Genomic DNA, 13,688 nt, shown 5'->3' with positions numbered 1-13,688 from the left:
ATGTGATATCAAGTACAGATTTTATCTATGAGATGAAAAGGTTCATTTGACCCGGGATGGGTTTGTGGGCCATTTGACTTGCATTGTTTTAATGGAAGGTGGATTTATGATAAAGTGATAAACGTGTGTGTGGGTGGGTGGGTGTGTTGGAAAGGGTGTTTATTGGATTTCTTTTTGTCTTCCTTATTTTCCTTCTTTCGGTCTCTACTGTATCAAGTAGAATAACAGATATTCAGGAAGAGCGGATATTGCCTTAGGTCACTGTAGCCAGTGTTTCTCTGGTGCGACAACGTTAACTATTCCTGCAACGTTATCTTTATATGAGAGTTTAAAGAACTCCAATGCTTACCGGTTTCCGTAGTGTAGCGGTTATCACGTTCGCCTCACACGCGAAAGGTCCTCGGTTCGATCCCGGGCGGAAACAGAATTGCTGTTTTTCCCTAACCGGAGAGTAATATACTATTTGAAATTCACCGAAACAGCAATATTAGTCCGATCCTTTCTCTTCCCCCTTCCTTCTGCCTTTTAGACATTTTTATGGGATTTTAAAAAATTTTCCGTGCGCGATGGCTCACGCCTGTAATCCCAGCACTTTGGGAGGCGGAAGAGGGAGGATCACCTGAAGTCGGAGTTCGAGACCAGCCTGGCCAAAATGGTGACCCGCCCCCCCCCCCCCCGCCCCCCCGCCCCACCCCATCTCTACTAAAAATACAAAAATTAGCTGGGCGCGGTGGCGTGAGCTTGTAATCACAGCTACTTGGGAGGCTGAGGCAGGAGAATCGCTTGAACCCGGGAGGTGGTGGTTGCAGTCAGCGGAGATCGCGCCACTGCACTCTAGCCTGGGCGACCGAGCGAGACTCCGTCTCAAAATTAAGATGAAAATTTCAAACTCGCAAAACTCCGTCTCAAACTTAAGATGACAATTTTAAACTCGCAAAATGTTAGATCATATGCGTTGGCCGGGAATCGAACCCGGGTCAACTGCTTGGAAGGCAGCTATGCTAACCACTATACCACCAACGCCTCGATAGCAAACGTAGTCTCCGGATATCCTTAATAGTGGGCAATCATGGGTTTGACTGAGTGATACCAAGTCACACGGGGGTGTCTCTCCCTTACCCACCGGAAGATGTCGTTCATGGGGCGTTACGCACCTTAGGCTGCCGCGCCGCCCCGCGGGCTCCCCCCCCAAGGGCCGCGGACGCCTTGGTACGTGCCTGGTGGTGTCCAATCCCAGGCCGCCGCCTGGGCCGCTCAACTTCCGGGTCAAAGGTGCCTGAGCCGGCGGGTCCCCTGTGTCCGCCGCCGCTGTTGTCCCCCTCGCCCGCCACTTCCGGGGCCGCAGTCCCGGGCATGGAGCCGCGACCGTGAGGCGCCGCTGGCCCCGGGACGACCTGCCCAGCCCGGCCGCCGCCCCACGTCCCGGTGAGCAGCGCCCGCGCGCCTCGTCCCAACCCGGCCGCGACCCTGAACCCGCCATTGACCGGCCCCGCCTCGGCCCTGACCCTGCCCTCGCCATCGCCTGGCCTCCCCTCACCCCGGCGCCTCCATGCACCCGTCTGAGGGTCCCTCCGGCCCCCTGCCTCGTTTCCTCTCCGCCCCAGGCCCCCCTCCACCTTCTTTCCCTCCCCGATTCCTGCGCTGGCCAGGTCACCTCCCAGTTTCTCCCATTCCCTGACGGGCTTCCCCACCCATCCCGTTGCTGCCCAGGCCACCAGGCTCTGACCCTTTCCGGAGGTGGCCGCACCCAAGAACGCCCTCGCTGCTGCAGACCTTGACACCCTCTGCCCTTTCGTGCAGGCTCTGGAGGTCCGGATCTCCTCTCTCTTCCCATGCAAATGCTGTATGTGCACAGAGGCCACCTCCCTCCACCTGCATCCTGTCCTCACCCCTTTACCCCTTCCCCCAACCTTCGCCCCAAGGCTTGTTCTCCCCCGACCCAGTCCTGATCCTCAACCCTACTTGATCCCTCTATTAAGGGTATCCAGAGACCCTTTTTCCTGCCGAGGCGTTGGTGGTGTGGTGGTTAACAGAGCTGTCTTCCAAGGATCCAGCCTACAGGGTCCAGCCCCCTTCTCTCAGCCTCCCTTCTCAGGCCCGTCCAACCGCCCACCTTCTTCCCACACAGCCTTAGGCCAGCCCTGACACTTCCCTTTCCACGCTTCCTCTGAGCCATCAAAAGTGGTCTATTCCCTTGGCCCCCGCCCCCTGGTCTTCCCCAGGGGCCCCAGGAGGAAGTCACTTGCCTCCCCGGCAAGAACCAACCTGCTTTCGAGGAGCTGGGACTAACGCCCAGGAGGTGTGGACCGTAGGCACCAATCCCTGCATTCCTCTGCTGGGTCCCAGGGGAATCGGGGCCCGTGGGATGGCTTCTCTCCCAGATTCTGTCCAGGGCATGCAGACAGTGCTGCAGGGCTTCGAGGCAGAGCTAGAATCTAGCCAGGTAGAATCGGGCCTGACAGTCTGTCTTCAGCTCCTGAGTCGGGGAGGCTGAACGGCTGGCCGGTGCTTCCATTAACCTGCCACCTTCATGACATGTTTATCCTATAAAGGTCTGTGTCTCACGCCTGCAGCTGGAATGGAGGCTGTCTGGACCCTTTAGAAGGTCAGTTGTGCTGGGGTTTGGCAGCCAGGAAGGCTGGGGTGTGGGCTGGTGGGATTCCTTTGCCTGCTCTAGAATATAGAGATTGGCAGGAAATGGTTTTCTATGGCCCTGGGTTGTTGTCCTCCGCAGGGCAGTGGCTGCAGCTTTTTGTGCGCCTGCTGGAGGCTTTTCTTTCCACCCCTGTCCCCCTCTAGCTGCCCCTGGAAGGAGCTTTTTGAAGGCTTTGAGGAGAAGGAAGGGGAGAGTGCTGATTTCAGCAGGATTTGGTGGAGGGGTGCCTGTATCCCCCTACACTGCCTGACCTGGTCAGTAAATGGTGTGGATTCTGGCTCTGAAAGGACTTTAGTTGGAGTCTCCCCCTTCCTGTGGTTTTGAGTAGCTTGTTTAGTTGACAATGCTAGCTGTCATTTAGTTCGTGCTACATCAGACACTGTGTTAAAAGCTGTATGTGTGCAGTCTCATTTAATTCCCTCGGTGGCCCCAGGCGTAGATACTGTCGTAGCATGTTCTTGCTGGGGAAGTGGAAGCTCAGAGAGGTTCAGCGACTTCCCCAGAAGTGTCAGAATTAGGATTTGAACCTTTCTCTCTGAGACCAGAGCCCACACTTTTCACCACTGGACTGAGAGTGTAGCCAGTGATTTTTCGTGGTGACTTTATGCTTAACCGCTTCCCTTACAATCTCAGTCCTGTCCCCATGTGCTTCCCTCTCTTCTTTTGTTTTTGAGACAGAACCTTGCTCTGTCACTGCTGGAGTGCAGTGGCGCGATCTTAGCTCACTGCAACCTCCGCCTTCCGAGTTCAAGCAATTCTTCTGTCTCAGCCTCCTGAGTAGCTGGGATTACAGGCTTGCACCACCACAGCCGGCTGATTTTTGTGTTTTTAGTAGAGATGGGGTTTCACCATGTTGACCAGGCTGGTCTCGAACTCCTGACCTCAGGTGATCTGCCCGCCTCAGCCCCCCAAAGTGCTGGGATTAAAGGCGTGAGCCACTGTACCCAGCTGGCCCTCTCTTCTTTAAGCCTTTGGGCGACTGCGCATCATGGGACCTGGCTTGCCTGAGAAGGTAGTTGGGCACCAACCAAACAAGGGGCCCCTTTGACTTTAGACAGCATCCAAGAAAGGACAGTAGCTCGTTCATTCAACCTGAAATGTTTGTTGAGGACCAGGTGTGGTCTGGGCTCAGGCAATCTGTTGGGACCAGGATAGATGTGGCCTGCCCTGTGGAACTGACATTCTCGTGAGGAGTGCCCCCTTACCCACAGCAGGGTTGCTCAGCCTTGCCACTGATGTTTAGGGTTGGGTCATTCTTGGCAGAGGAGTGGGCGCGGGGCTGTCCTGTCCACTGTAGGGGATTGAGCAGCATCGCTGGCCTCCACCGGCCACATGCCTCCCCTCACCATCCCAGTCGTCATAACCAAAAATGTCCCCTGGGAGGGGCCAGTTATCCCCAGGTGAGACCCCCTGGGTTAGGGGATTCCATGGATCCCCAAGAGACTGCGTCCCATGATCCTCTGCCCTACTAAGGTCCCAGGAGGCTGCACACATTGAAATCCTCACTCTGAGTGGGGGAGGGAGAAAGGAGGTGAATCCCAGGAGCTGGGGGTCCCCCTCGTTTAGAATGCTTGTTCCATGGGAAGTTTATTCCAGTATTAATATGAGCGTAGGCGTCGAACTCAAGTCTCTCCCCAAGTAATGGATGCAGGGGTCTCCGGCTTGGCGTTGCTGACATTTGAGGTGGGATCCTTCTCTGGGGTGGGTCACCCTGGGCACTGTGGGGTGCTAAGCAGCATCTCTGGGCTCCACCCACTCCATGCCAGGGTCACCCCCGAGTTGTGACAGCCACAAATGTCTCCAGACATTGTCCAGTGTCCCCTGAGGGGCCAAATCGCCCCCAGTTGAGAACCACTCTCCCTGGGGAAGGGGACCACTGGCATGATGGTCCAGGCCATTGTATCAGCGTCTGGGTGTGGTGATGGGGGTAGTCAGGTAGCATCTTCAGATGGGGCGCTCAGGAAAGATCTCTGAAGAGGTGGTATCAGGAGCTGCAGGGCAAGAAGGAGCAAGTCATATCAAAAGCAGGGAACTGGCATCTCAGGCCAGGGGGCGCGTCTCGCAGAAGCTGTGTGCTAGGAGCCAGCAGGTGTGTTGAGGGACAAGAAGGAGGCAAGTGTGGCCAAAGGTCACGGTCAAGGGCGAAGCGAGTAGCCAAGGTCACCAGGGCCATCAGGGAGCGGCCACAGTGAGGAATTTGGGATTCTTCTGTTTCCAGCAGGTGCCCTGGTGTGGTGTCCCCGGAGTCACTTGAAACTCCCAGGGACTTCACACCTTGAAAGGAACCTCCTGTTGAGAAAGATGCCAGTCTCTGGCAAATGCCCAGAACCTCCTGCATTTCAGGGGCAGGGCCTGAAGCATCGTCTCTTCAGAATGCGCTTGGCTTCAGGGTGCTCCCTGGAGGCTTGGAGGGCTGCCTGGAGAAATGAGGAGGGGGCGAAGGGGGCAGGAGCGCCCACTCCCCACCTGCCGGGGTTGCAGCCCTTTGGTCTCTCCTCCCACTTGCCCGCAGGCACCCCTGCCCTCCTGAGGTCAGCCGAGCGGTTAATGCGGAAGGTTAAGAAACTGCGCCTGGACAAGGAGAACACCGGAAGTTGGAGAAGGTGAGGCTGGCCTTGGAGGCCCTGATCCATGGGGATGTGGCCCAACTTCTGGAATTCCCCAACAGTCTAAGATCTGGAAGGCCCCTTCTTTCCCTCTCCCCTGGCTTCCCCAGCACGTCCCCAAGGCTGTTCTGGTTATTTCAAGCGAGGAGGCAGTGTGGCGTAGTGCGGGGTTTCCCCCTCAGCACTGTGGACGTTGGGGCTGGAATGTTCTGTGGGGTGGGGCTGTCCCGGGCACTTCATGGTGCTGAGCAGCGTCCCTGGCCTCCACCCACTTCATGCCAGGAGCTCCCCTCAGTTGAGACAACCACAGATGTCTCCAGACATCCCGAAGTGTTTGCTGGGGGCAGAATCACTCCTGGGTGAGAACCACTGACCTCACTGTAAGGATGTGGGTTTTGGGCTCCAAGAGACGGGATTCCACTCCCCTTCCTCTCTGGATGACGTTGGACAGGCCATTCAACCTCACTGAGTCGATTTTTATTTATTTATTTGTTTATTTAAGACGGAGTCTCATTCTGTCAGCCAGGCTGGAGTGCAGTGGTGCGATCTTGGCTCACTGCAACCTCCACCTCCCGGGTTCAAGCCATTCTTCTGCCTCAGCCTCCCAAGTAGCTGGGACTACAGGTGCGTGCCACCACACCTGGCTAATTTTTGTATTTTTAGTAGAGACGGGGTTTCACCGCATTAGCCAGGATGGTCTTGATCACCTGACCTCGTGATCTGCCTGCCTCAGCCTCCCAAAATGCTGGGATTACAGGCGTGAGCCACCGCATCTGGCCTGAGCCCATTATTTTGGTCCTGAAAATGAGGAGGATCCCAGAACTGAAGAAGTCCCCCAAAGTCAGGTGTGCATGGAATGTGGTTAGACACGCACCCCCTGGGGCAGTCAGTAAACTACACATCTCAGGGCCTGGCACAAGATGAAAAGGCGGTAGGAATTCCTCAACCCTGTGAACCTTTCTCAGTATTCGATTTTCTAATACTCTTAGGCTTGTTTGCTTTAATGGAGCATGCTCAGTCGGGAAGAGAATTGAAGAATGGACCGGGGAAGACGGGGACAGTGTGAAGGGCTATGATTGGCCCAGCCGTGGGCTCTAAAACCGGGAGGTCCCAGTGTCTGGTGGGCACATGCCTTAGGGGTCAGTTACTGAAGGGAATCTGTGTCCCTTCCCTTATCTGCACACACTTAATGTCCCACTTGGGTACAGGCTGCTGGGTGACTCTGTAAAGGTTGCATATCAAAGCTAAAGGCCCAGGTGGTGCTGGGGGCAGTTTGGGTAGGACAGAGGGTGGCATGCTGTTTCCCCGGCAGCCCCCACTTGCAGGGGCACTTGCCTGGCCTGGGCCAGCTGCCCAAAGTCCACCTTGAGGCATTTCCCCATCCAGCGCATGGGCAGAACCCTGTCCTCACCGCCCCCATACGCCGCTTGCCCCACACCAGCCAGGGGCTCCCGCCTTTCTTTCTGCCTTATCACCTTGTGGTCAGCCTGAACTCAGAACCACAGTCAGCACTGAATCTGCAGTTCCTTCTAGGCGTCCAAATACTTCCCCCATCTCCGACTACTCCCCCGCCCCCACTCGCCACCAAAGTACCAGCTCAGACGGAGAGATCACAGAGCTTTGGAGCTGGGCACGGTGGCTTGCACCCCTCTCATCCCAGCTATTTGCTAGACTGAGGTGGCAGGATCGCTGGAGCCCAGGAGTTTGAGACCAGCCTGGGCAATATAGCAAGACCCCATCTCTTAAAAAAAATGAAAAATTTAAAAAGGAGATCACAGATCTGCCATCCAGCCTTGACAGAGACCATGCTAGGAGGTCTGGAGCTGTTTGCTGGCTTTGTCACAGGCCGCAGAGGCACCCAGCTGATTGGCTGAAGGAAGGAGTAGGTAGACTTGAGTTAGTGGCCTGGAATCCATCTCTGCAGCTGTGTAAACTCTTGACTCCCCTGAGCCGCAGCATAGGGTGGTACTAGGTGGAGAAAGCCCGTCACAGGCTCGCCCTTGCTCCCTCACTCTTTCGCCAGCCTCTCTGCAATCCGGGCTGTGCCCCCGGGTAGAAGAGAGATGAGTGGAGGGCCAGGCTCCAGCACCAAGCCTCGGCCTGCCTGGAAGCTCAAGCTAAAGAGCCTAGCCACATCCAGAAGATTCCTGGAAGTTTCTCGCGATGTTTCATTTCATTTCTCATCTCCGGGATCAAATTTTTGCTTCTTGGGCTATCTGTGGTGATCAGAGGCAAGATAATTTGTATTGTTCTTTGCAATGGAAACAAGCCACGCGGGTCTGTAAGTGCTTCCGGGCAGGCTCTCAGCTTATGGGTGGCCCCTTTGGGAGCTCTGAAGGTCACATTTTTTCTTTGCTGCTGTGAGCCAGGCTTGAATTGGGGCAGCAGAGCTTAGAGGGGTGCTTAGGCCGCTCCGAGGAGCTCCCCGGGCTGTTTTCTGGGCTTGCTGCCAGCAGTGTTCGGGGCAGTGTGGGTTCTTGAGTGCTCAGGCGGTCCTGGTCCCAGCCCCTGCCTAACGCCGCTCGTGGCTCCCCACTGCCCTGGAGGGGACCGGCAGCTCTGCAGTGGGTGCGGACATCCTGTGTGTGACCTGAGAGCCCTGTAAGTGCTGATGTCCTTTGGTTCGTGTCTTTATTTCTGTCTCAGGAGGAGCTGAACTAACAAACTGTGCTCCTTCTGGCTGGAGGGCAGGACACGCTGGCCCTGCCTAGATGGAGTAGAATGAAAAAAGGGAAGCATTTTCCCCTGTCATTTCTTTGGGGTCGAGTTGGAGAGGGGCCTCCGGAAATCAGCCCACAGCCGTGATACTCAGAAGCCACCTTCCCAAGGGGTCTTCCGCCCCATGAGCCTTTCATATGTCCCATGCTGAGGTGGCTTCTACTCTCCTTGGCTTATGGGACCTTCCCATAGGACATGGGTGTCTCGCAGAGCACAGCACGGGAAGCTCTCTGGGCTCCCACAGGACGCGGGTGTCTCACAGAGCACGGCATGGGCAGTTCTCTGGGCTGCACTCTGTGGCTTTTCCTGCTGTAATTGCTGGGCTTGTCACACAGCATCTCAGTGGGAGGCCGGGGGCTGGGCTGCCTCCACTGAACCCCTTTTGCTCATTCACTCGGCTCTGATTGGGAGCGAGCTCCAATGACCTCCCAGCCTCAGTTTCCCCACCTGTAGAATGGGCTGTCATCACAAGCCCAAGTAAGGCCCAAATGAGGTGACAATTGCAGGTCGTGATCTTTCCTTTTTTTTTTTTTTTTTTTCTCAGACGGAGTCTCGCTCTGTCACCCAGGCTGGAGTGCAGTGGCGCGATCTCTGCTCACTGCAAGCTCCGCCTCCCGGGTTCACGCCATTCTCCTGCCTCAGCCTCCCGAGTAGCTGGGACTACAGGCACCTGCCACTACGCCCGGCTAATTTTTTGTATTTTTAGTAGAGACGGGGTTTCACTGTGTTAGCCAGGATGGTCTCGATCTCCTGACCTCATGATCCTCCCGCCTCGGCCTCCCGAAGTGCTGGGATTACAGGCGTGAGCCACCGTGCCTGGCCAAGTCCTGATCTTTCAAAGGCGCTCGTTGACATCTTTGCAGCTCTTTCTCCCCTTCCCTCTCAAAGCAGGCTGGGGCCCTTTCTCTTGCAGTGGTCACCCCGTGGGGGCTCCTCTTGGCAAGAGGCAGAGTCTTCCGGGCACTGGCACGCTGCAGAGTCAAGGCGGCCCACTCGTCTCTGCCGTTTACTTCTCTCACACCCAGTCCCTGCTGTCCACTCCTGCGGGTTTTCCCACTTCCTCCAAGCAAGCAGCGACTTCCCCAAGCCACGCTGTTGGTCCCGGAGGACAGGGCTTCTGGCAAGGTCGGCAGTCACTCGGAGCCCACAAAGGGAAGCCAGACCAGCCCCGGTGCCACCCTTTCCAGACCACTGGCTCTCGCAGAACTGGGTCACTGCGGCCATGTTTAGATTTCTGTAAAACAAATATTTGCCTGGCCGGTCCAGTCAGGTCAAGGAGTGTGCTAAGTGACGAGGGTGGGAGTGGGGTGGTGGGAGCTGTGACACTGCAGCAGCCGCTCGCGGTGGCTGCTTTGCGGACCCAGAGTGTCCTGAGTGGGAGGAGTGAGTGGGATATTCTTTGGGGAAGGGTGTGCCATTCACCCTTTCACCTGCATCTCCCACATCCCGAGGCTCTGGAACTTCCAGTGAAGGCCAAGCGTCTCCCCGGCTGGACAGCAAGCCGACAGCACAGGTGACCAGGATGGATTTTCATTCCTTCACGCCCAGGCCTCTCCCGAGACCCAGCATGTCTCCCTGCAGGCCCAGTGAGAGATAGTCATTCCACAGTGCTCCGTGGAATGCCTGCCACGTGCCAGCCACCAGCTAAGATTCTGGGAGCACAGCTGTGAATGAGACAGACGTGGGGGAGACAGGGGTCCCACAAATAACCACTGTGATGAAGGTGGAGGGAGGGGGACAGCCAGGTGGTGTGTGAAAGATGAGCAGAAAGACCAGCTTCAGCGTGGATGGTGTGAAAGGTTTCTGAGGGCCTGCCAAATACTTCAGCTGAGATCTGATTAGAAGTTGGTCAAGCAGGCTGGGTGCAGTGGCTCACGTCTGTAATCCTAGCACTTTGGGAAGCTGAGAGAGGCAGATCACTTGAGGTCAGGAGTTCGAGAGGAGCCTGACCAACATAGTGAAACCCTGTCTCTACTAAAAATACAAAAAATATTAGTTGGGCATGGTGGCAGGCACCTGTAATCTCAGCTACTTGGGAGGCTGAGGCAGGAGAATCGCTTGAACCTAAGAGGCAGAGGCTGCAGTGATCTGAGATCACGCCACTGCACTCTAGCCTGGACGACAGTAAGACTCTGTCTCAAAAAAAAAAAAGTATATATATAAAAATATATATCAAAGAAGTTAAGCAAAGTGGGGAAAAATGTACTCCGAGCAGGAGGGCCTGCATGTGCAAAGGCCCTACGGTGGAAAGGAATTTGGCCTGTTTGAGGAGCCGGGTGAAGGCTCATTTGGCTGGGTCACGGGATAAGGAGGATGAGATTCAAGGGCTTGGCAGGGGTCGGCAGCAGCCTTGAGGTGGTGATGAGGACTGGTTGTTATCCCAGGGACTGTGGAAAACCAGGAAGGGTTTTGAGTGATGGGGTCTTGGCAGTGGATGTGGAACATCCTGGTGGGAGGTGCTTTCAGTCATTCAGCCAAAGCCAAGCATGGTGGCTCACACCTGCAATCCCAGCAACTTGGGAGGCTGACGCAGGAGGATTGCTTGTGGCCAGGAGTTTGAGACCAGCCTGGGGAACATAGTTGAGACCCCCACCTCCAAAAAGAAGAACGTTTTTAAAAATCATTCATTTGAGAGGTGATGGTGGCTTGAATCTTAGCAGCGTTAGTGACATGGAAAGAGGTGGACCAACCCAAGAAGTGTTTAGGGAGTGGGGAAAGCGGCAGGGGTGGGGCTCGTCTGGAAGAACCTGAGTGCCTCGCAAGGGGCAGCACTGGGGCAGCTCGTAGGTAACACAGTTCTCCTTCCTCACAGTCTTTGCTTCCTCCCCGCAGCTTCTCGCTGAATTCCGAGGGGGCTGAGAGGATGGCCACTACCGGGACCCCAACGGCCGACCGAGGCGACCCAGCCGCCACAGATGACCCGGCCGCCCGCTTCCAGGTGCAGAAGCACTCGTGGGACGGGCTCCGGAGCATCATCCACGGCAGCCGCAAGTACTCGGGCCTCATTGTCAACAAGGCGCCCCACGACTTCCAGTTTGTGCAGAAGACGGATGAGTCTGGGCCCCACTCCCACCGCCTCTACTACCTGGGTAAGGCGGGCCCTGCAGGCTGCCTGGGCGGGGACAGCATCTGGGACTGCAGTTCATTGGTCATCTCTGTTCCCAGAGGTCCACAGGAGTCGGAAGATCTGCTCGGATGGCTGGGCCCTGGGCATGCTGTCCGAGGCTCAGCCACAGACGCCTCTGACTACAGGGAAGGGCCACCGCGGGGTGGGTGGGGAGTTCCCCGGAGGGTCAGCCGTGCGGGGAGCCATGCACAGGGCAGCCCCGCTCCTCCGTGTGGCCAGGGTGCCGTGGCTCAAGCCTGCCCTGTGGCTCCCAGCCCGGAGATGGTTTCCAGTGCTAGTCAGCCGGGTCCACCCCCTGAGTCACTTCCCAGCCACCTGGTCCGGGCTGGGTGGGGCTCGTGACAAACAGGATCGGACTGAACCATTCCCAGAGGGAGTAGGGAGTAACTCCAGGAGGAGCTCGCCGTGGAGGCGCGTCAAGAAGGATCTTGAGGTTCCAGGAAAGCCGCCCGGATGGCGGAAACTGGTTTGCTGCCGGTGACAGCACAGGGGTAGCTTGCCACGTGCTTGCAGCCCCTGCTGCAGGCCCTGGATCAACACTTCCTCCTCTGGGCGTGTGCCTGCACGCAGCTCCTCCGGCAGCGTCTCCAGTGCCTCATGGGACTGGGCTCCTCTGCACCACGAGTGCCTTCAGGGCACGGGTTAGGCTGCATGTCCTCCAGCAGCTTCTGCAGCCACTGTGTGCCTGGCTTCCGTGAGGTGGGCAGCGGATATTCGGATGGTGCCCACTGCACCCAGAGGCCTTAAGAGCTGGGAGGAAGGACACCTTGGAGAGATCAGCCAGGCCTTTGTCTTTGAAAGCAGTGTGACACATGGCCGGGGACCAAAGGCAGCGTCTCTCCCGCTTGGCACCGTGGACACTGGGGCCAGATTGTTCTCTGGGGTGGGGCCATCCAGCCACTGCAGGGTCCTGAGCAAGTGTTCCTGGCTTCCACCCACTCCATGCCAGGAGCAGCCACATCCCAGTGGTGACAACCACAGATGTCCTCAGATATCGCCAAGTGTTCCTTGGGGGTGGGGTGGCGCTGGGATCCTTGTCCAGGCCGCTGCACTCATCCATGGGACTCATGGTGGTGCCCTCAGCCCCTGAGCCCAGGCCCACATGTACTGCAGCCCCTAGCCAGCATTGGAAGCAGTGAACGGCCGTCATCCTCTGCCTGAGGCTGACCACGTGCTAACGACAGTGACTGAGGTGGACACCAGGTGGCTGTCTTCTTCCCGCCATCAGCGCAGTCCCTCTCCACAGACAGACTTGTGTGGGAATCAGATGGTGGTTTGGCAAACAAAGAATTTAAAAGGAAGAATCATCCAGAACAGGGGTCAGCAGGTGACAGCCGTCTTCAGAAGTCAGGTTTTCCTGGTCCCTGTTACTTTTCTGACATCTTTGACTGTTCTCAAGCTATAGCAGGAGAGTCACTGCAACAGAGGTCATATGGCTCACGTGGCTGAAAACATTTACTGTCTGCCTTTTATTTTTTATTTTTTTTTTTAGAGGTGAGGTCTCACTCCATTGCCCAGGCTGGAGTGCAGTGGTGTGATCACAGCTCACTGCAGCCTGGAAATCCCTGGCTCAGGTGATCCTCCCGACCTCAGCCCTCCAGGTAGCTGGGACTATAGGCACGTGCCACCATACCCAGACAATTTTTTGTATTTTTTGTAGAGATGAGGTTTTGCCGTGTTGCCCAGGCTGGTCTTGAATCCCTAGGCTCAAGCAATCCTCCTGCCTCAGCCTCCCAAAATGCTGGGGTTTCAAACATGAGCCACTGCACCCGGGCTGTCTGGGCCTTTAAGAATGCTGGCCAACTCTAGTCTGGGAGAAATTGGACTGAAATGGCTTGAGTTGCAATTACCTGAGAGAGCTTGGCTGTTACAACTGCAAGTGTACAGACCACGGCTGCCATGGGCCGTTGCCTCTTTCTTATCCTGTGGCATCCACAGTCTCGGGCCACCTGCTCCCGTTGGGGTTGCTGTCCTGGTCAGGGTGTTTGGAGGAGTTTTCTGTGGCTGCCATTGTGAAAATGATTCATACTTCTGGAGGGCAGAAATCCAAGATCAAGGTATCATCAGGGCCACGCTCCCTCTGGAGGCTCCAGAGGAGAACCAGTCCTGGCCTCTCACAGCTTCTGGTGGCGGCCGGCATCCTTTGGCTTGTGGCCACAACGTTGGAACCTCTGGCTTGATGGTCACACAGCCTCCTCCTCCTCCTCTCCTTCTCTTCTGTCTGAAATTCCCCTCTGCCTCTTTTTTTTTTTTTTTTTTTTTGAGACAGAGTCCCTCTCTGTTACCCAGGCTGGAGTGCAATGGCGCGATCTCGGCTCAGTGCAACTTCCACCTCCTGGGTTCAAGTGATTCTCCTGCCTCAGCCTCCCGAGTAGCTGGGATTACAGGTGCCTGCCACCATACCCAGCTAATTTTTGTATTTTTAGTAGAAGCAGGGTTTCTCCATGTTGGTCAGGCTGGTCTCAAACTCCTGACCTCAGGTGATCCGCCTGCCTCAGCCTCCCAAAGTGCTGAGATTACAGGTGTAAGCCACTGTGCCTGTCCTGCGTCCCTCTGATAGGGACTCATGATGCCATCTGGC

The 13,688-nt window shown here is 56.4% G+C and overlaps 1 protein-coding gene and 2 non-coding genes across 19 annotated transcripts in view; 2 read left to right on the top strand and 1 right to left on the bottom strand.

Moving 5' to 3' along the window:
* The first annotated feature begins 351 nt into the window (after positions 1-351).
* On the top strand, positions 352-424 carry TRNAV-CAC (transfer RNA valine (anticodon CAC)). Its single transcript has one exon. It is a non-coding gene; the product is annotated as a tRNA-Val (tRNA).
* Positions 425-951: 527 nt separating this feature from the next.
* Positions 952-1,023, bottom strand: TRNAG-UCC (transfer RNA glycine (anticodon UCC)). Its single transcript has one exon. It is a non-coding gene; the product is annotated as a tRNA-Gly (tRNA).
* Positions 1,024-1,276: 253 nt separating this feature from the next.
* The window catches only part of DPP9 (dipeptidyl peptidase 9), a 49,357-nt gene continuing 36,945 nt past the window's right edge, over positions 1,277-13,688 (top strand). For 8 of the 17 annotated variants that reach the window (XM_055250427.2, XM_055250431.2, XM_055250428.2 and 5 more), the window contains exons 1-4: positions 1,300-1,425; positions 2,553-2,605; positions 5,169-5,259; positions 10,813-11,069. In XM_055250427.2, the coding sequence (XP_055106402.1) occupies positions 5,204-5,259; positions 10,813-11,069 (313 nt within the window). In that variant the 5' untranslated portion in view covers positions 1,300-1,425; positions 2,553-2,605; positions 5,169-5,203. Of the gene's footprint in view, positions 1,426-1,710; positions 1,844-2,222; positions 2,300-2,425; positions 2,444-2,552; positions 2,606-5,168; positions 5,260-9,360; positions 9,494-10,812; positions 11,070-13,688 lie in introns of those variants that run through there. The other 9 variants (XM_063620714.1, XM_063620717.1, XM_055250423.2 and 6 more) reach the window with 7 other exon arrangements.

This window comes from Symphalangus syndactylus, chromosome 17 (assembly GCF_028878055.3).
Source record: "Symphalangus syndactylus isolate Jambi chromosome 17, NHGRI_mSymSyn1-v2.1_pri, whole genome shotgun sequence".
NCBI lineage: Eukaryota > Metazoa > Chordata > Mammalia > Primates > Hylobatidae > Symphalangus > Symphalangus syndactylus.
The sequence above is the reverse complement of the archived record's forward strand: the minus strand, read 5'-3'. Positions and strand labels throughout refer to the sequence as shown.